At 43.2% G+C, this 21,224-nt stretch overlaps 1 protein-coding gene across 1 annotated transcript in view; it reads right to left on the minus strand.

Moving 5' to 3' along the window:
* LOC144479862 (beta-galactosidase-1-like protein 2) overlaps positions 1–21,224 on the minus strand; it is a 75,274-nt gene that overhangs the window by 32,320 nt on the left and 21,730 nt on the right. The window contains exons 2-6 of the mRNA XM_078198873.1: positions 16,830–17,027; positions 12,812–12,880; positions 9,870–9,965; positions 3,852–3,960; positions 925–1,017 (exon numbers count right to left, since the gene is read on the minus strand). Of these exons, the coding sequence (XP_078054999.1) occupies positions 925–1,017; positions 3,852–3,960; positions 9,870–9,965; positions 12,812–12,880; positions 16,830–17,027 (565 nt within the window). The remainder of the gene's footprint in view (positions 1–924; positions 1,018–3,851; positions 3,961–9,869; positions 9,966–12,811; positions 12,881–16,829; positions 17,028–21,224) is intronic.

The following is a 21,224-nucleotide window of genomic DNA, read 5'->3' on the forward strand; positions in this document are numbered from 1 at the left end:
GAGTCATCAGACAGAGCATCAGGTTCCTGATGTGCTAATTGAAATCTCAGGAAGAAATGACCTGTGACTATCTACCATGCAGCTGTGACTTATCCCTGCTTTCAGTTTATGGACAAGAATCTCAGAACTAAACAGCAAGCACAACTTAATGCAAACACAACACATTTTCGTTTCCTTCTTTAAAAAAAGCTAACAAGGAGATATTCTTCACAGTGGCAAAATTTGTTCAGTTCTCATGGTACAAATGCCTTACAGATGCTAGGTATCCTCCAACATATATATGAGTTATAATAGCTGGATAATGCATCCAAGTTGTGGGACACGGATTTGTGCTATTTCACATATAGGAAAATCCAGGATGCCTAGTAGAAGCCTGATGCCATAGCAACACAAAGGATGAAAATAAAAACCTGTCAGTTTATCAAATCTCCTCCCAAAGTACAAACCACTCTTTCAGTCTGGAATGAAACATAAATGCAGATAAGAAGGGTCATCTGACTCATGTAGCCCATCTTTCTACAGAAACCTATGCTTTGCTCTTCAGAGAACCAGCTATCTTCTTCAATGAGTCTGGAGCATTTTGCCTCCACTGTCCAACTCAGTGATCCATTCAAAGTTTGATCAACCTTCATCTGCTTCCTAACATCAGTCCTGAATATGGTCTCTCGCCATTAAACCCTAGAAAGGATGTAGGAAAAGGCCACTGACCCTAGAATCACAGCCCTCTATCAGACTCTTCTTACTCTTCCTCAAAGCTTTTACCAGAGTGGAATTAGCAGAGGTCAAGGACCAGATAATTCACTTTCTCCACCATACCAACCCCCTTGTTTATCCAAATAATGGTTCTGAATGGATTGAGAGGAATAAGGCTTAAAATTATATTACAGTACATTTTCATTCACATAACTTAACAAATATAATTACCTCATACACAAACTTCATGTATTTTGGATCTTTGTCATAGCCACCATATTCATTTTCTACTTGTACAGCAATGATTGGGCCTCCTTTTTTGTACTGCAAGAAAACAGAATGAGAAGGCATTTTAATTATTAAAACTTATCTTCACCACTCCCACATTTTTTTCCTTTCTTCTTCCATCAATTTTCCCCAATTCCTGTAGATGGTGGCATCTTACAGGAGTATAGTGTCATAGTATCAGGCAACTTCCATTACCACCAAGTGACCACTCTTCAACCTTAGAAAAGGAGCATTGGCACTCCACAAATCTGCTAACAAGTCTGATCCCGTTATTGCCAACCCTCAGCTTATATTTATTTATTCATTCCTTCATGATTGTGTGTGGACATTGCTGGTGAGACTGGCATTTATTGCCCCTGCAAAGTTTCTCTAAGTATTGGTGCTGGACCTCTTCCTGAACCACTAATAGTGGTTGGGTATTACTGAATGGCTTGCGATACTGCCACAAAGGTGTGGGACTGGAATTACATGTAGACCACCTGTGATGAGAACAGTAGTTTCCTTTCCCAAAACAAATTAGGGAATTGGATGGAGTTTTATGGAGATCGATCTCCAGAAAGATTCCACACAATCAAAGGAAAAGAATACCAAGACAAAGGAGGAGTCATTAGGCCTGACAGCCAGTAGCTTGGTTGGAGAGTCTTATAGAAGAGAATGTGGAGAAGATGAAAGATTTAGGAAGAAAATATCCATTCACACATCTGCAGCGAAAAGGAACAGTTACTGTAGATTGCAGTAATTTGTTTGAATGATTGATACTGACACAAGACTTCTCTCTTAGCATTATTAATTTTAAGAAGTATTGAGGAATAATCCTCAATATCACATCAATATCAACTCAGATCCTGCACAGATCAGCTGGCGAAGGTATTTGCAGACATCTTCAATCTCTCTTTACACCAATCTGAGGTCCCTATCTGCATCAAGAGGACGACCATCATTCCGGTACCAAAGAAAAGCCAGGCAGCGTGCCTTAATGACTATCGGCCAGTGGCTCTGACATCCATCATTAGGAAGGGTTTCAAAAGGTTAGTCATGGCACAAATCAATTCAGCCTCCCAGATCGCCTGGATCCACTACAGTTCGCCTGTTGCTGAAATAGGTCCACAGCAGACACCATCTCCCTAGCCCTGCACTCAACCCTGGAACACCTAGGTAACAAAGACACCCATGTCAGACTCCCATTTACCGACTACGGCTCAGGCTTCAACACCATTATTCCTATGAAACTCATCTCCAAACTCTGGCCTGCAACTTGGCCCTGAACTTCCTAACCCACAGACCGCAATAAGCAAGGATAGGCAACAACACCTCCTCCACGATCATCCTCAACATCGGTGCCCCACATGGCCGTGTCCTCAGTCCCTTACTATACACCTATGACTGTGTGGCCAAATTCCCCTCCAACTCGATTTTCAAGTTTGCCGCTGACATCACCGTAGTGGGTCGGATCTCAAACGAGACAGAGTACAGGAAAGAGATAGAAAATCTGGTGAATGCGATGACAATAATTTCTCCCTCAATGTCAACAAAATGAAGGAGATAGTCATCAGCTTCAGGAAGCGTAGTGGAGGACATGCCCTTGTCTACATCAAAGGGGACAAAGTAAAATTGGTCAAGAGCTTCAAGTTTCTAGGTGCCCAGATCACCAACAAGCTGCCCTGGCCCCTACATGCCGACGCTACAGTTAAGAAAGCCCACCAACGCCTCGACTTTCTCAGAAGACTAAGGAAATTTGACATAGCGCTATTTTAGTTTTTTTCTTAAAAATAAAGTGGGATCAGTAAACTTACTGCTGAAAGTATTTATTTATTAGCGTCACAATGAAGTTCCTGTGAAAATCCCCTAGTCGCCACACTCCGGCGCCTATTTGGGTAAACTGAGGGAGAACTTAGTGTGGCCAATGCACCTAACCTGCACCTCTTTCGCACTGTGGGAGGAAACTGGAACCGGAGCAAACCCACACAGACACGGGGAGAACATGCACACTCCACACAGACAGTGACTGAAGCAGAGAATCGAACCCGGGTCCTGGCACTGTGACGCAGCAGTGCTAACCACTGTGCCACCATGCCACCCATAGAAAGCACTCTTTCTGGTTGTATCACAGCTTGGCATGGCTCCTGCTCTGTCCAAGACTGAAAGAAACTACAAAGGGTCGTGAACGAAGCCCAGTCAATTACTCAAACCAACCTCCCACCCATTGACACCGTCTACACTTCCCGCTGCCTCGGAAAAGCAGCCGGCTTAATTAAGGACCACACGCACCCCTGACATATCTGTTCCACCTTCTTCCATCGGGAAGAAGGTACAAATGTCTGAGGAAATGTACCAACTGACTCAAAAACAATGTCTTCCCTGCTGCCAGACTTTTGAATGGACCTACCTTGCATTAATTCGATCTTTCTCTACACCTTAGCTATGACTGTAACACTACATTCTGTACTCACTCGCCTTTCTTTCTCTATGTACGGCATGCTTTGTCTGTATAGCGCACAAGAAACAATACTTTTCACTATATACTAATACATGTACTAGGGGAATTTCACAGTAACTTCATGGCAGTGTTAATGTAAGCCTTGTGACTAATAAATAAACTTTACACTAAAATGTGAATAATAAATCAAATCAACAAAGGCTGTGGGGGACCAACTAGATCAGTGACGTACATTGTCCGCAGTAAAAAGGATGTTTAGTGCTGAAGTCCAATGGGGTTGCAAATCACAAATGTCTGGATCAGAACAAAAGCTGGCAGCTAGAATGTCAGTTTGACAAGTCCAAACAATGGAGAGACCCATAAAGTCTACAACATAAAATAGTATTTCTTAGTCATGAAGTTCCTAGTGAACTAACGAACGGGTCAGACTCACCTGAAAGGGGATAACTTTAGGAATCAATTGATCAAAAAAATTATCGACTGCATCAGTGAACCCGGCGTAAGTTGTGCGCAGTTTCATGTTCTTGTCTCTCAGCAACCAACTAAAGGAATAAACAAACTACAATTTAATTGGAATTAATTAACCATCATTTTCCTAAGCTTTAATATTTTCAGAATGAAGAAGCAACATACTCCCCGTATTAATCAACTGGAAAAGACTTATTACTGCCTTGTAGTCAATATGAATCAAACATGGTGAGCATGGTAAATGTCCTGTAGAACATTCCAATTGAGGTTAATACATTAAAAGGTTAAGTAACCACTCAAGGTCTAGGTTGTTTTCGACTCTTGAAAATTTTTTTTAAGACTCAGATTTTAATAACTGGTGCTGGACATGAAGTTCTTTCAGTCATTTTTGTGAAGGCTTAGTTAATGGCAACACAAGTCACGATGTGGAGATGCCGGCGTTGGACTGGAATAAGCACAGTAAGAAGTCTCACAACACCAGGTTACGGTTTAACAAGTTTATTTGGTAGCACAAGCTTTCGGAGAGTGCCTCCTTCCTCAGGTGAGTGAAGAGTTGTGTTCACAAACAGGGCATACATAGACACAGACTCAATTTACAAGATAATGGTTGGAATGCGAGTCTTTACAGGTAATCAAGTCTTTACAGGTACAGACAATGTGAGTGGAGAGGGAGTTAAGCACAGGTTAAAGAGATGTGTATTGTCTCCAGCCAGGACAGTGAGATATTGCAAGCCCAGGCAAGTCGTGGGGGTTACAGGTAGTGTGACATCATCTCACGAGAACACCATCCACATACTCTTGTGACTCGGCCGAAGTTGTCTACCTGATACATTGCAGGAAAGGATGTCCCGAGGCACGGTACATTGGCAAGACCATGCAAACGTTATGACAACGGATGAGTGAACACCGCTCGACAATCACCAGGCAGGAGTGTTCTCTTCCTGTCGAGGAACATTTCAGCAGTCGCGGGCATTCAACCTCTGATCTTCGGGTAAGTGTTCTCCAAGGCGGCCTTCACGACAATGCAGAATCGCCAAGCAAAACCTGATAGCCAAGTTCCACACACGAGGACGGCCTCAACCGGGATCTTGGGTTCATGTCACACTATCTGTAATCCCCCACGACTTGCCTGGGCTTACAAAATCTCACTAACTGCCTTGGCTGGAGACAATACACACCTCTTTAACCTGTGCTTAACCCTCTCTCCACTCACATTGTCTGTACCTTTAAGACTTGATTACCTGTAAAGACTCACATTCCAACCATTATCTTGTAAATTGAGTCTGTGTCTACGTATGTCCTGTTTGTGAACACAACTCTTCACTCACCAGAAGAAGGAGCAAGTCCCCGAAAGCTTGTGCTATCAAATAAACCTGTTGGACTTTAACCTGATGTTGTGAGACTTCTTACAACACCGGCCACCACAGCGCAACTAAATTATCTGTATCGTCTTGTAATCCCACACTGGTGGGCTAATTCAGGATACGAGTGGTGTATGCCTTGTAGAAAGCATGTAGGCATTTTTTTATTTATTCACAGGATGGGGCATCGTGTTTATTGCCCATCCCTAACTACCTTTCATTTCAGAGGCAATTAAGAGTCAACCACATTGCTGGGGATCTGGAGTCACGTGTAGGCCAGACCAGCTAAGGACAGCAGATTTCCTTCTCTAAAGGACATTAGTGAACCAGATGGGTTTTTATGACGATCGACAATGGTTTCGTGGTCATCACTAGACTTGTGATTCCAGAATTTTATTCAATTCAAATTTCACCATCTGCTGTGGTGGGATTTGAACTCTGGCCCCCAGATCTTACCCTGGATCACTAGTCCATTCACAATACCACTATGCCACCAACTCCCCTGATCGCAATATGTTACAAGCAATGTTCCCATAGTGGCCTGAAAGTTATCCTTGCTCCATGATCAGTACCATTGCCGAGATTTTGCACCCACTTTCACTGTGAGCAGCGATGGTGATATAGGTGGAAAATATCAGGAGAGATGGAAAACGAGAATCTCGCCGGTCAAATCTCATTTTTCGATTGTCCCCGCCACCACCAGTGATGTAACAATGACAATCTAATTAAAGGGCTTCCCCGCTGCACGTAACCCCCACACAAGTTTTTAAAAACGAAAACCAGGTGGAGGGAACCGGCCGGGAGGGGCACACAGGTAGGAATGGCCCCTACGGCAAGAGGGCATGGCCGGGGAGTACCCTGGCACTTCACCCATGCCAAGGAAGTCCCCTCTCAACAGCTCTATTCGGTGGGGGAAGGGGTAGGGGGGGGTTGTTCCTCTTGCTCCCCTGTTCAAGAGGAGGGGGAGGGAGAGGGGGAGGGGTTCCTGCTTTTTCTATCAAAGATTGGACACCCTTTATAAAAAGGTGTCCCGATCTCGGGACTCCCAACTTTTTCTGGCCCTGCCATCGTGACAGCGGGGGCCACACTTGCCGATTTTATCCTGCAGAGAATGTGGCGAGAAAAGCCAGCTGTGCAGCCTGCGATTTGCACGTTTGTCTTTTTGCCTCAGCCCAGCACTCTGTACAGAACATGGAAACATTCCGCCCATGTGCACAAAAAAAAACTGATGACGAGATCTCAAAATGAAAAAAGACTGGCAGCGCACAATAACTAAACTTCAGATGGAGCATTGGTCGTGGGTATCAATTTTACAGTAAACCTAGATATCAGTGCACTTGTAAACCATGTGTGCACTCTCCTCGTATGGGCAAATACTCTCAATATATTGTGCAGACCACCACACTACATAACTATGGTCGCAATCTTCTGTCATAGAATACCAAATGCTCTGTTCTCGCTCACAACAGGTCCTGCACACGGTCAAGACTGGAGAATCCCGTCCTATATGTGGAAATTTAAAAGGTATTTATTTGCACATGCCAATCTCCGAATGAAGCGGAACTGTGCTGAGTGAAATTTGACTGTTTTATTTACACTGGTTAGAGTGGTGTAAAAATCTCCTGTGCACTTAACAAGCAGCAACTTAGCTAAAACCGTGATCAGAAAAACTTTGCGTCCCATATGCACGTAGCCTCAATAGATTCTAAATTTGCAAGGATGTATTTCAAAGAATCTCTACAGTGCTGAAGAGGCCATTTGGCCTATCAAGTCCAGACTGACTCAGGAGTATCCCGCCCAGGCCCACTTCCCCGCTCCATCCCTTCAGCCCCACACATTTATAATGGCCAATCCACCTAACCTGCACATCGTTGGTGTGTGGGAGGAAACCCACGCAGACATGGGGAGAATGTGCAAACTCCCCACAGCCTTTTTATTCAGCCTGGTTGAAAGAAGGTTGATAGAAAATATCAGAACTGTACACCGATGTAAAAGTTTATTGGAAAGATACACCCTATATATTACTAGCCTTAGGTTTATGTGCTCTTTGTTTCAACATTTTCCATGATAATGTGGGCATAATAATTTATAGTGAAGTACCTTTGTAAACTATTACACATAAATTACACACACTCTGTTCCCAGTGAAGGTACTGCAGAGCCGCCACTGACAACAGGGTGAAATACAATTGAGACAAGTTTACAGAGTCACTTCCAATTATATATATATGGATTTAGGAATTTATGGTGGATATATAAAAATGAGCTGAATGCATTGATTCAAAATAGAAACTGAATTATGTCCACTCGCTCTTGTTCAATTATCCGCTGCCTTCTCACTTCACTTAAAGATTACACTGGGTTGCAACTTACTATGTACAAAGCCCGGAGAAATCAGCCCGTGGAAGTTGTATGGCCATTGTATTCTGCAATTAATGAGATGACGGTGATAAAACTTTAAAGTTTATTAGTGTCACAAGTAGGCCTACATTAACACTGCAATGGAGCTAGTGTGAAAATCCCCTAGTCACCACACTCTGGCCCCTATTCAGGTACACTGAGTGAGAATTCAGCATGGCCAATACACCTAACCAACCCGTCTTTCTGGCTGTGAGGAAACTGGAGCACCCGGAGGAAACCCCGACAGTGACCCAAGCCGGGAATCAAACCATGTCCCTGGCGCTGTGAGGCAGCAATGCTAACCACTGTGCCACCCCTTGACACAAAGCACGTTTAACTGGTTCATTTTAAAAAATCTCTGCAGTGTGATTTAAACTTAACCAACAAGCAGACTCTATGGGCAAGATCTTACAGCAGTTCAAAGGTGGGATCTTCCGGCCCTGCAGACTGCGCACCCCCACTGTGGGTTTCCCAGCAGAAAATGATTAAAACCATGTTTTTCCCCCCCAACCCAAACTTTATCCTTTAATAGTTCCATGATCCATGCTTTATGATTTAATATGATCACCACTGATTTTCAGTGCATCACATACATATTTATAGATTAATAAGAACATAAGAAATAGGAGCAGGAGTAGGCCATCTAGCCCCTCGAGCCTGCCCCGCCATTCAATAAGATAATGGCTGATCTGAAGTGGATCAGTTCCACTTACCCACCTGATCCCCATAACCCCTAATTCCCTTACCGATCAGGAATCCATCTATCCGTGATTTAAACATATTCAACGAGGTAGCCTCCACCACTTCAGTGGGCAGAGAATTCCAGAGATTCACCACCCTCTGAGAGAAGAAGTTCCTCCTCAACTCTGTCCTAAACTGACCCCCCTTTATTTTGAGGCTGTGCCCTCTAGTTCTAGTTTCCTTTCTAAGTGGAAAGAATCTCTCCATCTCTACCCTATCCAGCCCCTTCATTATCTTATAGGTCTCTATAAGATCCCCCCTCAGCCTTCTAAATTCCAACGAATACAAACCCAATCTGCTCAGTCTCTCCTCATAATCAACACCCCTCATCTCTGGTATCAACCTGGTGAACCTTCTCTGCACTCCCTCAGAGGCCAATATATCCTTCCGCAAATAAGGGGAATTTAGTATTTAATTTATAATAATCGACTATTAAACACTTTGCTACTTTGATGTAAGTTATGGCTTCTTTATGCAACTAAAAGTACAGAAAAAGTACAATTAATCATAGAATATCTTGATCATATAAGAGTTAAAAGGGGGAAAATCTTTTGATGCCAGCCATATCATCGTGGTGAAAGCCAGGATTCTTTCTAATCATACATGATCAACACCTCTCCTGCCCAGAGGTTACAACATATCTTTTATTCTCATCACTGACCCACAGGTCATGGCTTTAACACTTTTTAAAAAGCAAGAGTTTCCTGCCTGTTTAGTGAATACTTTGAGGAGAGGATGAGTACTATAATTTTCTACTAGCCCTCCTGATTTAATCATGTCCATACTTTGTGAAGATTAGCACACAGTCCCGACATTTCAATATAGGGGCATGCTGCGGTTTCATCTTCAACATTGACATGCCGGAGATAAATTTTAATTATAGCAGCTCAAGCTTTGCTTTCTCAGTTTAGGCGGTGATTTGAACCCAACATGTTCTTATCCTGGAACACACTATACCCCATTTTTCAATCTAACTCCAAGCAAGGACACCGATGGCTGGAATCATAAGGCTCTTTTCAGCAATGCGAGCAAAGGCTCGGCAGATATAGAAACAGAAAATAATGCAGGAGTAGGACATTCGGCCCTGCGAGCCTGCATCACCAATCATGCACTTTCAGTATCCCACTCCAGCTTTCTCTCCACGCCCCTTTAGCCACAAGGACCACGCCCAGCTCCCTGTCGAACATATCTAACAAACTGGCCCCAACAACTTTCTGTGGTAGATAATTCCACAGGTTCACAATTCTGAGTGAAGAAGTCAGTCCTGAATGGTTTATGCCTTAATCTTAGACTGTGATCCCTAGTTCTGCACTTCCCCAATATCAGGAACATTCTTCCTGAATCTAGCCTGTCCGGTCCCATCAGGATTTTATATGGATATTGTAATATACTATATTGCTGCATTAAGTTTCTCCTTTAATCCCGACGATTTGAAACATGCCGATTTCATGTGGTTCCGAGACTGATTCCTGCTGCATTTACCTGGGTAAACCACCAAGGTCCCACTCCGAGCAGATGTATGGTCCGGGACGTAAAATGACCCATAAATCCAAATCATTGGCCAATTTGAGATACGCCCTGTGAGAGAAAATATTTAGGTTGAACCTTTTGACCAAAGTGCTATCTTTAGAGATGAATGAACTCCACTAGTTGCGTTCACCAGTGACTCATTCTATAGTGTCTAAATAAGTGGGATATGTCCATATATCGAAAAGATGTACTTCACGCTACAGTAGACAAATAAACACAACTTATATTTCCCGACAATACAACATTGCTGACATTTCATAAGTACTTGTTTTTTTGTAATAGTACATCCTGAGATCAGCGAAGATACTATAAATATGCACATTGTTTTCTTATGTGGATTTATTCGTAGTTTTGGATTGGAGGTTGTTAACCGTGGTGTTAGGTTTCAATGCAAGTCAGAAACCTCAAACCAAAAATAATGTTACACGAGAATCAGATTTAGTGTCATAAAGAAAATCAGTTGGAGTGCTTAATAGAGACCAATTAAAATATCAATTCCATACATCACGCTAAACAAAAGAACTGCAGTGTCTCAAACAAATTGGTTATATTATAAACAGAGTTTGCATAAGACTGGAGTATATTTAGATTTTGCATTAACCAATTGCACTGTGTCCATTCACAAATCCAAATGAGTGTTAAGCCAAACACTACTCTAGAACACACACTGTCATTTAGGACTATGACTATAAGATAATGAGAAGTACGCACACCTAATTTAAGTAACGATGGCTAGTTGGTAAGGATTGTTCGACCAAATCAAGTCAGTGGCTCATTTGATTGCCCGTCTGGGCTAACCTCACCTGAGATGGTGGTTGGGGCACTGAAATGGAGTTCAACTACCTAGGTATGAAGAAGTTTTTTTTAAAAAAACAGGCCAAATTTTCACCTGGGTGCAGAAAAGCCTGACGCAGCAGAACCAACGTATGATTTTGTGCACCATTTTTGTCTTTTTACGACAGTGCAGTTTGCAAGCCACTCTGGAGATCGTGCGGCATGAGGGTGCAGAAATGGGCTGGTTTGAAAGCCTGCGTTGGTTCTTCAATATAGTATCGAGGCTTCCAAAAGTGTTTAAAGGCTCCCTAAACCAGACCTTCACCATCTCCACCCACTTCTTCCAGGCCACTTCTATGCCCATCATCTATCCTCTATAGACACTTACCAGGTGTATTCTATGTACAGTCCTCAAAACCTATGCAATATCAATGGGAAATACTTTGCATTCTTCTTTGGAAACAAAAATAAACCTCTCAGCATCAGGGGAGATCAAATTGAGGTACACAAGTCGATAAAAGGTATGGATAAAATGGACGTGGAGTGGATGTTCCCTCTTGTGGGACATTCTAGGACGAGAGGTCATAGTCTTAGGATAAGGGGCAGCAAATTTAAAACAGAGTTGTGGAGAAATTAATTCTCCCAAAGGGCTGTGAATCTGTGGAATTCACTACCCCAAAGAGCGGTGGATGCTGGGACAGAGAGTAAATTTAAGGAGCTAGACAGATTTTTAATTGGTAATGGGTTAAAGGGTTATGGGAATAAGACAGGAAAATGGGGATAAGGAGCATATCAGCCATGATCAAATGGCTGAGCAGACTCAATGGGTTAACTGGCCTAATTCTGCTCTTATATCTTATGACCTTTTATTAGATAAGCCTTCATATCAATGATTTAAGAAAATGCACTTGGCCGTGAAAAAATATCTTGTGGTACTTGCAATTCTATTAGCTTGCGTCAATAAACCAGAAACCACAATGACGCAATCTATTATTATAGCTTGTGACACTGCCATGCATTCTCAGACGAATAGAATATCTACTATGCTGAAAACATATTCACAGCTGAAACTCAGCCAAGCACTGAAAGTGGCCACAGTGGCCCGAACAATACAACAGTCTCTGGCAAAGGGAGCACAGGAGTTACTCATTTTAATTTAAATAGAGTGCCTCCCAATCTATGTAAGGGAGCAGGTGGTTAGATTCCTCCCCCTTCCCCAAGTGCACATTTATTTCAAGTGTCAAACCAAAAGCATCAAAAACACATTTTCTTTTTAAAATCAGCCAGACCCATTTAAACCACGATGGAAAAGACGCTAGCCCAAGCTGACAGGGCATTTTGGAACATTTTTCGCCGCATTGCAGTGCTTTCTCCATTGGAAAAGGACTGCAATTCATCTGAACAAATATACAAGGCTGATCAATGCAAGGGTCAACCTATCTTTGCTGGACAGATCCCGATGATGAATCAATGCATTAAATTTATTTAGTGCCACAAGTAGGCTTGCATTAACACTGCAAAGAAGTTACTGTGAAGACATCTACATTACAATACAGCACCAAATAGTGATATTTGAAGATGTGAAAACATTTTCAGAATGTTCCAATTCCCAGCAAGCTTTCTATTTTCTTCAAACTCTCAAATCTGCTGACTTTTAATGGGCCCCCAGAAGAAAATTGAATGCAGGAGGAAATCTGATTTTCATCCTCATTTAAAATGGGGAACTGGATCTCAGCGGGGGCAGGTGTTCATTTTACCCACTTGGCATTCTCGACCAAAAAATGGTCAGAGGAAAATGGCACGGGTGGGGAGTGCAGAGGAAGTTGAATTTCCTCCAAAAAAGAACCTCAAAAACATGGCCGTTCGCAAAAGAAACTCGCCTCTACACCCAGACGAGAATAGCCCCAGGAGTCCATTCAGAAATCCTTGCGGGAAATTCATGCAGAGGTTAGATGAGGACAGGGACAGAGTTAATTACAATATTTCCTGTGGTGATACATTAGTGTACATTCACTACCGATGCTTACGTGTCTCGCGAAAGTGACCATGCCTTAGAAAATAAAATCAATGTTTTTATTGAGATGAAGGAAAATTAAAAAAAGGAGCAAACATTTACTTACTCAAGGTCGAGATTGTCCCTGAAATTAAATATGCCCTTCTGTGGTTCATGGAGATTCCATGGTACATACCTGTAATAAGAACACATACTGATATTGTATAAAAGCAGCAAGAAATGTTAACTAAAATGTACTTGCAGTCAAACTACACAATTAACGCTCCCAAATTTGGGAGCATTACGTAGGCGGCACGGTGGCACAGTGGTTAGCACTGCTGCTTCAACAACTTCAGGGACCTGGGTTCGATTCCCGGCTTGGGTCACTGTCTGTGTGGAGTTTGCACAATTCTCCTCATGTCTGCGGGGGTTTCCTCCGGGTGCTCCGGTTTCCTCCCACAGTCCAAAGATGTGCGGGTTAGGTTGATTGGCCATGCTAAAATTGCCCCTTAGTGTCCTGAGATGCGCAGGTTAGAGGGATTAGCGGGTAAATATGTAGGGATATGGGGGCAGGGCCCGGGTGGGATTGAGGTCGGTACAGACTCGACGGGCCCAATGGCCTCTTTCTGCACTGTAGGGTTTCTATAATTCTATGAAATTCCCAAGCTACCAGTGGACAAGAACTGCAGCATGGCCATTTCTGACCTGGTCTTTTAAGCTTGTACAAATGTAACTGCTGTTTTGCTTAACAATCTATCAATCTTAAAAGGTCTGTAGGAAATAACTGGCCACAAAGCTTTACTAGGTTTAGCAATTTCAACCCAAGTTCAGTGTCACAGAAAAGCAGTATGGAAAAAAAGTGACAAAGACAGAAACTTAGATATAGAAACATAGATAGAAAACTACAGCACAAAACAGGCCCTTCGGCCCCACAAGTTGTGCCGAACATATCCCTACCTTTTAGGCCTACCTATAACCCTCCATCCTATTAAGTCCCATGTACTCATCCAGGAGTCTCTTAAAAGACCCTATTGTGTTTGCCTCCACCACCACTGACGGCAGCCGATTCCACTCGCCCACCACCGTGTGTGAGAAAAACTTCCCCCTAACATTTCCCCTGTACCTACACCCCAGCACCTTAAACCTGTGTCCTCTCATAGCAGCCATTTCCACCCTGGGAAAAAGCCTCTGAGAGTCCACCCGATCTATGCCTCTCAACATCTTATATACCTCTATTAGGTCTTCTCTCATCCTACGTCTCTCCAAGGAGAAAAGACCGAGCTCCCTCAGCCTATCCTCATAAGGCATGCCACTCAATCCAGGCAACATCCTTGTAAATCTCCTCTGCACCCTTTCAATCTTTTCCACATCCTTCCTGTAATGAGGCGACCAGAACTGAGCACAGTACTCCAAGTGGGGTCTGACGAGGGTCTTATATAGCTGCATCATTATCCTCGGACTCCTAAACTCAATCCCTCGATTAATAAAGGCCAGCACACCATACGCCTTCTTAACCACCTCCTCCACCTGCGGGGCCGATTTTAGAGTATGTATAATATATTATAGAGTAGAGTATTATAGAGTATAGAGTATATTATATTATATATATTATACATATATGTAATATACATATAATATACTCTCACCAGTTTTTACAGATGCACCATAGAAAGCATCCTTCCCAGATGGATCACAGCTTGGTACGGCTCCTGCTCTGACCAGGACCACAAGTAACTACAAAGGGTTGTGGACATAGCCCAGTCCATCACGCAAACCAGCCTCCCATCCATTGATTCAGTCTACACTTCCCACTACCATGGAAAAGTAGCCAGCATAGTCAAGTACCCCAACCACCTTGGACATACTCTCTTCCACCTTCTTCCATCAGGAAAAAGATACAAAAGTGCTGACCGACTCAAGAACAGCTTCTTCCCTGCTGCTATCGGGCTTTTGAATGGACCTATCTTATATTAAATTGATCTTTCTCTACACAGTGACTGTAACACTATATTCTATATAGTGGAGAATCGGAAGATTGGGAAAACTTTAAGAAGCAACAAAGAACAACTAAGAAAGCGATAAAGAAAGGAAAGATAGGTTATGAAGCTAGGCGAACTCTAAATATAAAAAATGATAGTAAAAGCTTTTACAAATATATAAAAAGGAATAGAGTGGCAAGAGTGAATGTTGGACCCTTGGGGGACAAGAGGGGGGATTTAATAGTGGGAAATGAGGAAATGGCTGAAACTTTAAATAAGTTTTTTGTGTCGTTCTTCATGGTGGAAGACACAAATAGTTTACCGAATATTAATGATAGAGGGTTGGTAGGAGGAGAGGTACTCAATACAATTAACGTTACCAGGGAGGCAGTGCTTGGTAGACTAACGGGACTGAAGGTGGACAAGTCCCCGGGCCCGGATGGAATGCATCCCAGGGTACTGAAAGAAATGTCAGAGGTAATAGCGGATGCGTTAGTGGTTATTTATCAAAATTCGTTGTATTCTGGGGTAGTGCCGGCAGATTGGAAAACGGCTAATGTTACGCCGCTGTTTAAAAAAGGAAATAGACAAAAGGCGGGTAACTACAGGCCGGTTAGCTTAACGTCTGTAGTTAGGAAAATGCTGGAATCCATTATTAAAGAAGAAATAGCAGGCCATCTGGATAAGAATGGTTCGATTAAGCAGACGCAGCATGGATTCATGAGGGGAAAGTCGTGCTTGACGAACTTGTTGGATTTTTATGAAGATGTGACTAGTGCGGTTGACGGAGGGGAACCGGTGGATGCGGTGTTTTTGGATTTCCAAAAGGAGTTTGATAAGGTGCCTCACAAAAGGTTGCTGAAGAAGATTGGGTCACACGGAGTTGGGAGTAGGGTGTTAGCGTGGATTGGGGATTGGCTATCCGACAGGAAGCAGAGAGTCGGAATAACTGGGTGCTTTTCTGGTTGGCGGATGTTAACTAGTGGCGTGCCGCAGGGATCGGTACTGGGGCCTCAACTATTTACCATTTATATAGACGATCTGGAAGAGGGGACTGAGTGTAGGGTAACAAAGTTTGTAGACGACACAAAGATAAGTGGAAAAGTGAATTGTGTGGAGGGCGTAGAAGGTCTGCAGAGAGATTTGGACAGGCTGAGTGAGTGGGCGAGGATCTGGCAGATGGAGTATAATGTTAACAAATGCAAGGTTATTCACTTAGGGAAGAAATACTAACAAATTAGATCATTATCTAAATGGAAAGAAATTACAACATGCTGCTGTGCAGAGGGACCTGGGGGTCCTTGTGCATGAGACGCAAAAACCCAGTCTGCAGGTGCAACAGGTGATCAAGAAGGCAAATGGGATGTTGGCCTATATCGCAAGGGGGATAGAATATGAAAGCAGAGATGTCTTGCTGCATCTGTACAGGGCATTGGTGAGGCCGCAGCTGGAATACTGTGTGCAGTATTGGTCCCCTTATTTGCAGAAGGATATATTGGCCTTGGAGGGAGTGCAGAGAAGGATCACCAGGTTGATACCAGAGATGAGGGGTGTTGATTATGAGGAGAGACTGAGCAGATTGGGTTTGTATTCGTTGGAATTTAGAAGGCTGAGGGGGGATCTTATAGAGACCTATAAGATAATGAAGGGGCTGGATAGGGTAGAGGTGGAGAGATTCTTTCCACTTAGAAAGGAAACTAGAACTAGAGGGCACAGCCTCAAAATAAAGGGGGGTCAGTTTAGGACAGAGTTGAGGAGGAACTTCTTCTCTCAGAGGGTGGTGAATCTCTGGAATTCTCTGCCCACTGAAGTGGTGGAGGCTACCTCGTTGAATATGTTTAAATCACGGATAGATGGATTCCTGATCGGTAACGGAATTAGGGGTTATAGGGATCAGGCGGGTAAGTGGAACTGATCCACTTCAGATCAGCCATTATCTTATTGAATGGCGGGGCAGGCTCGAGGGGCTAGATGGCCTACTCCTGCTCCTATTTCTTATGTTCTTATGTCCTGCACTCTCTCCTTTCCTTCTCTCCTATGGACTCTATGAATGGCATCCTTTGTCTGTATAGCGTGCAAGAAACAATACTTTTCACTGTATTCCAATACATGTGACAATAATAAATCAAATTAAAATAATATATATGTACGAGGAACATTACTCACGTTGTCAATGTGTTCAATCCTAAAGCTTTCATTTTCAACATGCGATCAGCCCAGTACGCCCGTGGAATACGAAAGTAGTGCATCGAGCCACCCAGGATGAGAAACTTATTTCCCTCCAACTGAAAATATTCTCGGTCAGCCTGCAATCCCAGTTTTCTGGTGTACATTCTTGTTGGAGTGAGTGGCAACCAGTGGAACCTACAAGGAGATGAAAAACGTCTTAGTTCAAAGTATAATCGCAGCTGAGCAAGCCACTTACGGAGCAGACACATGGTGAATTTGCCCCCAAAACCTTGAGTGCCAGAAAGCTTTAACACAGAGGTGCAGATGAGTTAAGTTTGACCAAAATGCCTTCCTCTTCCCTCTGCTGAGATTTTCTGGTGTTCAGTCATCAGATGACTAGATGATTGACTTTCCCATCCGGCCCAACGGCTTACAAAACAAAGACATTTATCCATTTTACTAGCCACACAATCATCTTTCTAAAGGCGATTGTTGGAAAACTATTGCAGATACCCTGCAATTTGTGCACAGCTCAGCATCAGCACCAGCACCCTTCAGTCTAAATGGGTGCTGAGCTACACAGTTTTTCAGTAGCGTAACAAAGAGCACACCATATAGTACTAAAAAACAAGTACTTGTACATCTGGTGATTTCTACAATACTTGGTATCTCTAAAGGTTTCAAAAGATTTTCCCATTACACCATACTGTACTCGGTTGAAAGACTTGACTAACTAGAGCCACTATAGCTCTTATAATTTTCCACAATAGCCAAATGTGTAAGGAGCACAGGGGTTAGCACTGCTGCCTCACAACGCCAGGGACTCAGGTTCGATTGCGGCCTCAGGTGACTGTTTGCACGTTCTCCCCATGTCTGCATGGGTTTCCTCCTATAGTCCAAAGATGTGCAGGTTCGGTAGATTGGCCATACTAAATTGCCCCTTAGGACCAGGGGGAATTATGTGCAGTTAGAGAGATAGGGCCTGGGTGGAATTGTTGTTCGTGCAGACTTGATGGGCCGAATGGCCTCCTTCTGCATTGTAGTGATTCTATGTTCTATTTATTTTAGAATCTATCCGCCTCTCTTGACAACTGGTCAAAGGGAATTGTATCAGGAGGCAGCGATATTCAGAACACAAGTCTCTCTTTTCGATTCCCAACATGCTTCTCGGTTATTTAACTACATATAAATTTAGTTAGAGAACTGTCCCAAGCCTGCCATTTTCACAAATAGTCTTTGGCATATTCTGGAAAAACAAATCTCCCTATTTATGGCAAATGCAGCTCAAAATATGGCAGTTAGAACTCCACGAGTCCAATGTTGGGGAGCTTGGAGCATACTCACATTATACTAATGTGGAGTCCATTAGCATTGAAATAATCTCATGACACTTTCAGGAGTGAGAGAAAAGATAAATAAAGGAACAGAACATCTAGCCAAGTTGGATAGTTCGAAGAGATGACGCAAGCTCGGTTAAAAAGGATGAGATGACTTTTAAAAAGGTAGTTTTAAGTGAAGCGTTTTTTAAAAAAATCAAGGTTCCAAAGAGTTGTGTGAAAGAATATAGTATCAATGGTGTCAAAGGGACAGAGGATCATTTAAGCACACCACAGGTTTGTTGGCATGGCCAGATTGAACGAATGAAAGACGACAAATGAGAGTCCACTAGAGTCTCTGGAATCATTTTTTTAAAAATACTGTATGGTGCATATACTTCCCTTGCAGAGAGGCCTTAAACTGCCAATGAGCAACATCAAGACAAAACAATAGAGGTCAACTTGCAGGAAACATCTGTAACATTTGTGGAGGAGACCTTCTCCATACTTCCACATTTGGACACTGCATTAGTAATCCTGTTTGCGTCTTGACCCTTCCATGGTAATTATGTCAATAAGTCACCAATAAGTTATCCATTGACAATTCACCAAGCTCCATCAAATTGCTTACAAACATTAGCAAGAACAATACCTGCGCACTCAGCTTTATTACCACCATAATTATAAATTAGAAACTAAAGTACGTGTTGTCAAATTATTTCTTAGAGCCATGCTTCCCCTCTGTCAGTATACGATGAATGCTTCTTTCAGCTGCTAGTTCAGTGGTGAGTGCGCATGAAGCGGCTGGTTGCAAAAGTAGTATTCTGGTACTGAAATATCCTCTCTGGGACTGAGACTGTCCTTCCTAGGATCCAAACAGATAAGATCCTAGATAGACCAATGCAGACTATGATCCTTCTGCTGAATGGGAAACCAGTCCTTGGTTGCTTTCTTCTACACATGCAAGCATGTTGAGAGAAAGCACCATCATCTGTTCCCATTCCTGCAATGCTGATGGACTGGGTTCTGGTTCCATTTGGCATTAATCTTGGGAAAAGGGGAACTTTTGTTCCTATACTGAAACAAGTCAACAAGCCCAGCTCCAAGTCTTTGGCAGAGCAGAAAAGATAGTCATCTTCATTCTGGCATGAAGACTTCTACTATAAAATCAAATATAGAAAAGACTGAAAATACTTGGCTCAAACAACATTCTGGGACAGAGAGCGACCTAAAATGTGTGTTTCACTCCTTCCTGGGCGGCACAGTGGTTAGCACTGCTGCCTCACGGCGCCAGGGACCCATGTTCGATTCCCGGCCTCAGGTCACTGTCTGTGTGGAGTTCGCACATTCTCTCTATGTCTGCGTGTGTTTCCTCCGGGTGCTCCGGTTTCCTCCCACAGTCCAAAGATGTGTGGGTTAGGTGGATTGGCCATGCTAAATTGCCCCTTAGTGTCAGGGGGACTAGCTAGGGTAAATACATGGGGTTGTGGGGAATCGGGCCTGGGTGGGATTGTGGTTGGTGCAGACTCGATGTACCAAATGGCCTCCTTCTGCAATGTAGAATTCTATGATTCTGCTATTTCCAGCATTTTGTTTTTTTATTTCAGATTTTGAACATCTGCAGTATTTTGCTTTTCTATGCCAGAAGTATGAATATTGAAATATATATTCCATCAGACCACAGGCTCTGTAATGAAAACTACAGTGATGTAAATTAATTTTCCAGTGCTCTTCAAGACCCATGTGTCAGTTCTCGAGCTAAGCCGCTAACCTATGGCACATTGGCCAACGCACAAACCAACATCCTGCTCCTGTTCATTCTCCAGCTCCGTGGTTTGGGCATCGCTGAGTTACTGTCTGATTTGTATACAGTAAGAATTAGTGGTGTGAAGCACTGGGAGGGACAGATTACATAGCCTTCCCTAGGTAGACATGGAGGAGGGAAGAGGAAGAGGGTTATTATAGTTTCTCGGTGAGCACCATTCAGATGGTGCTTACAGCTGAAAGAAAGCAACTGGAGATTCCCATGAGTCTGCTGAGAGTTACCAAGGGTAACAATATGATGAGATGGAAACAAAGCAGGAAACAATCATGCCCTTTCGCATGCCACATTCCCTCTTGGTCTCAGATGTATTCCGTGACATCGCTCCACAGGATACAATCACTTTGGCCTCATACTTAGATTTGGTTGAACATACTCTGTCACAGCTCTCAAGTATTATTGGCTGTTAGATTTTTTAAAAGACGCACTAAGTGAGAACTGTCTTTTGTATTAAGTGACATTCGTTGACACTCAAAATGATGCCTGTAATGGGTGCATTTAAAGGAATGTGCAACAATTGTATTCCATGCAAGCCAGGTGGGGTCAATAAGTCTAGTTATAATTGAGGTGAAAGATAAAAGAATCAAGGCTAGCGTGCTGCCTCACTGATGAATAGAACAGCCAATGTAGTTCTTGGGGCCTACCTCTTCGCCTTGCCCAATAGTGATATCGTAACATGACCTGTAGGCAAAGGAGGCGCGACATGGAGAGAGAAAGAGACTTGAAAGGCAGAGCAAATGACAGAGATGCTTAGTCCAATATATTCATGGAAAGGGTGCCTGGTTTCTTTTGTCTTACTTGGCTTGAAAACAAAACTAAATTTCTGGCTGGCTGTCACTGTCCTGGCCATTTACTTTCACTTCCCAGACAGTTCTCCTTCTGCAGGAATCAAAGACAATCTATATTCTCTACTCAAATTCTTGGAATAGCACTTCTGTTGGCTGCGTGTGAACCCAGAAATTCTCTCTCCCTTCTGCACACCAGTCATAGAAGAATCATAGGATCCCTACAGTGCAGAAGGAGGCCATTCAGCTCACTGACAACAATCCCACCCAGGCTCTATCCCCGTAGCCCCACATATTTACCCTGCTATTCCCACTGACACTAAGGGGCAACTTAGCATGGCCAATCAACTTACCCGCACATCTTTGGAGTGTGGGAGGAAACCCACGCAAACATGGGGGGAAAATGCGCAAACTCCACACAGTGACCCGAGGTCAGGGTCTCTGGCACTGAGGCAGCAGTGCTAACCAC

This window comes from Mustelus asterias, chromosome 27 (genome assembly GCF_964213995.1).
Source record: "Mustelus asterias chromosome 27, sMusAst1.hap1.1, whole genome shotgun sequence".
NCBI classification, from domain to species: Eukaryota; Metazoa; Chordata; class Chondrichthyes; order Carcharhiniformes; family Triakidae; genus Mustelus; species Mustelus asterias.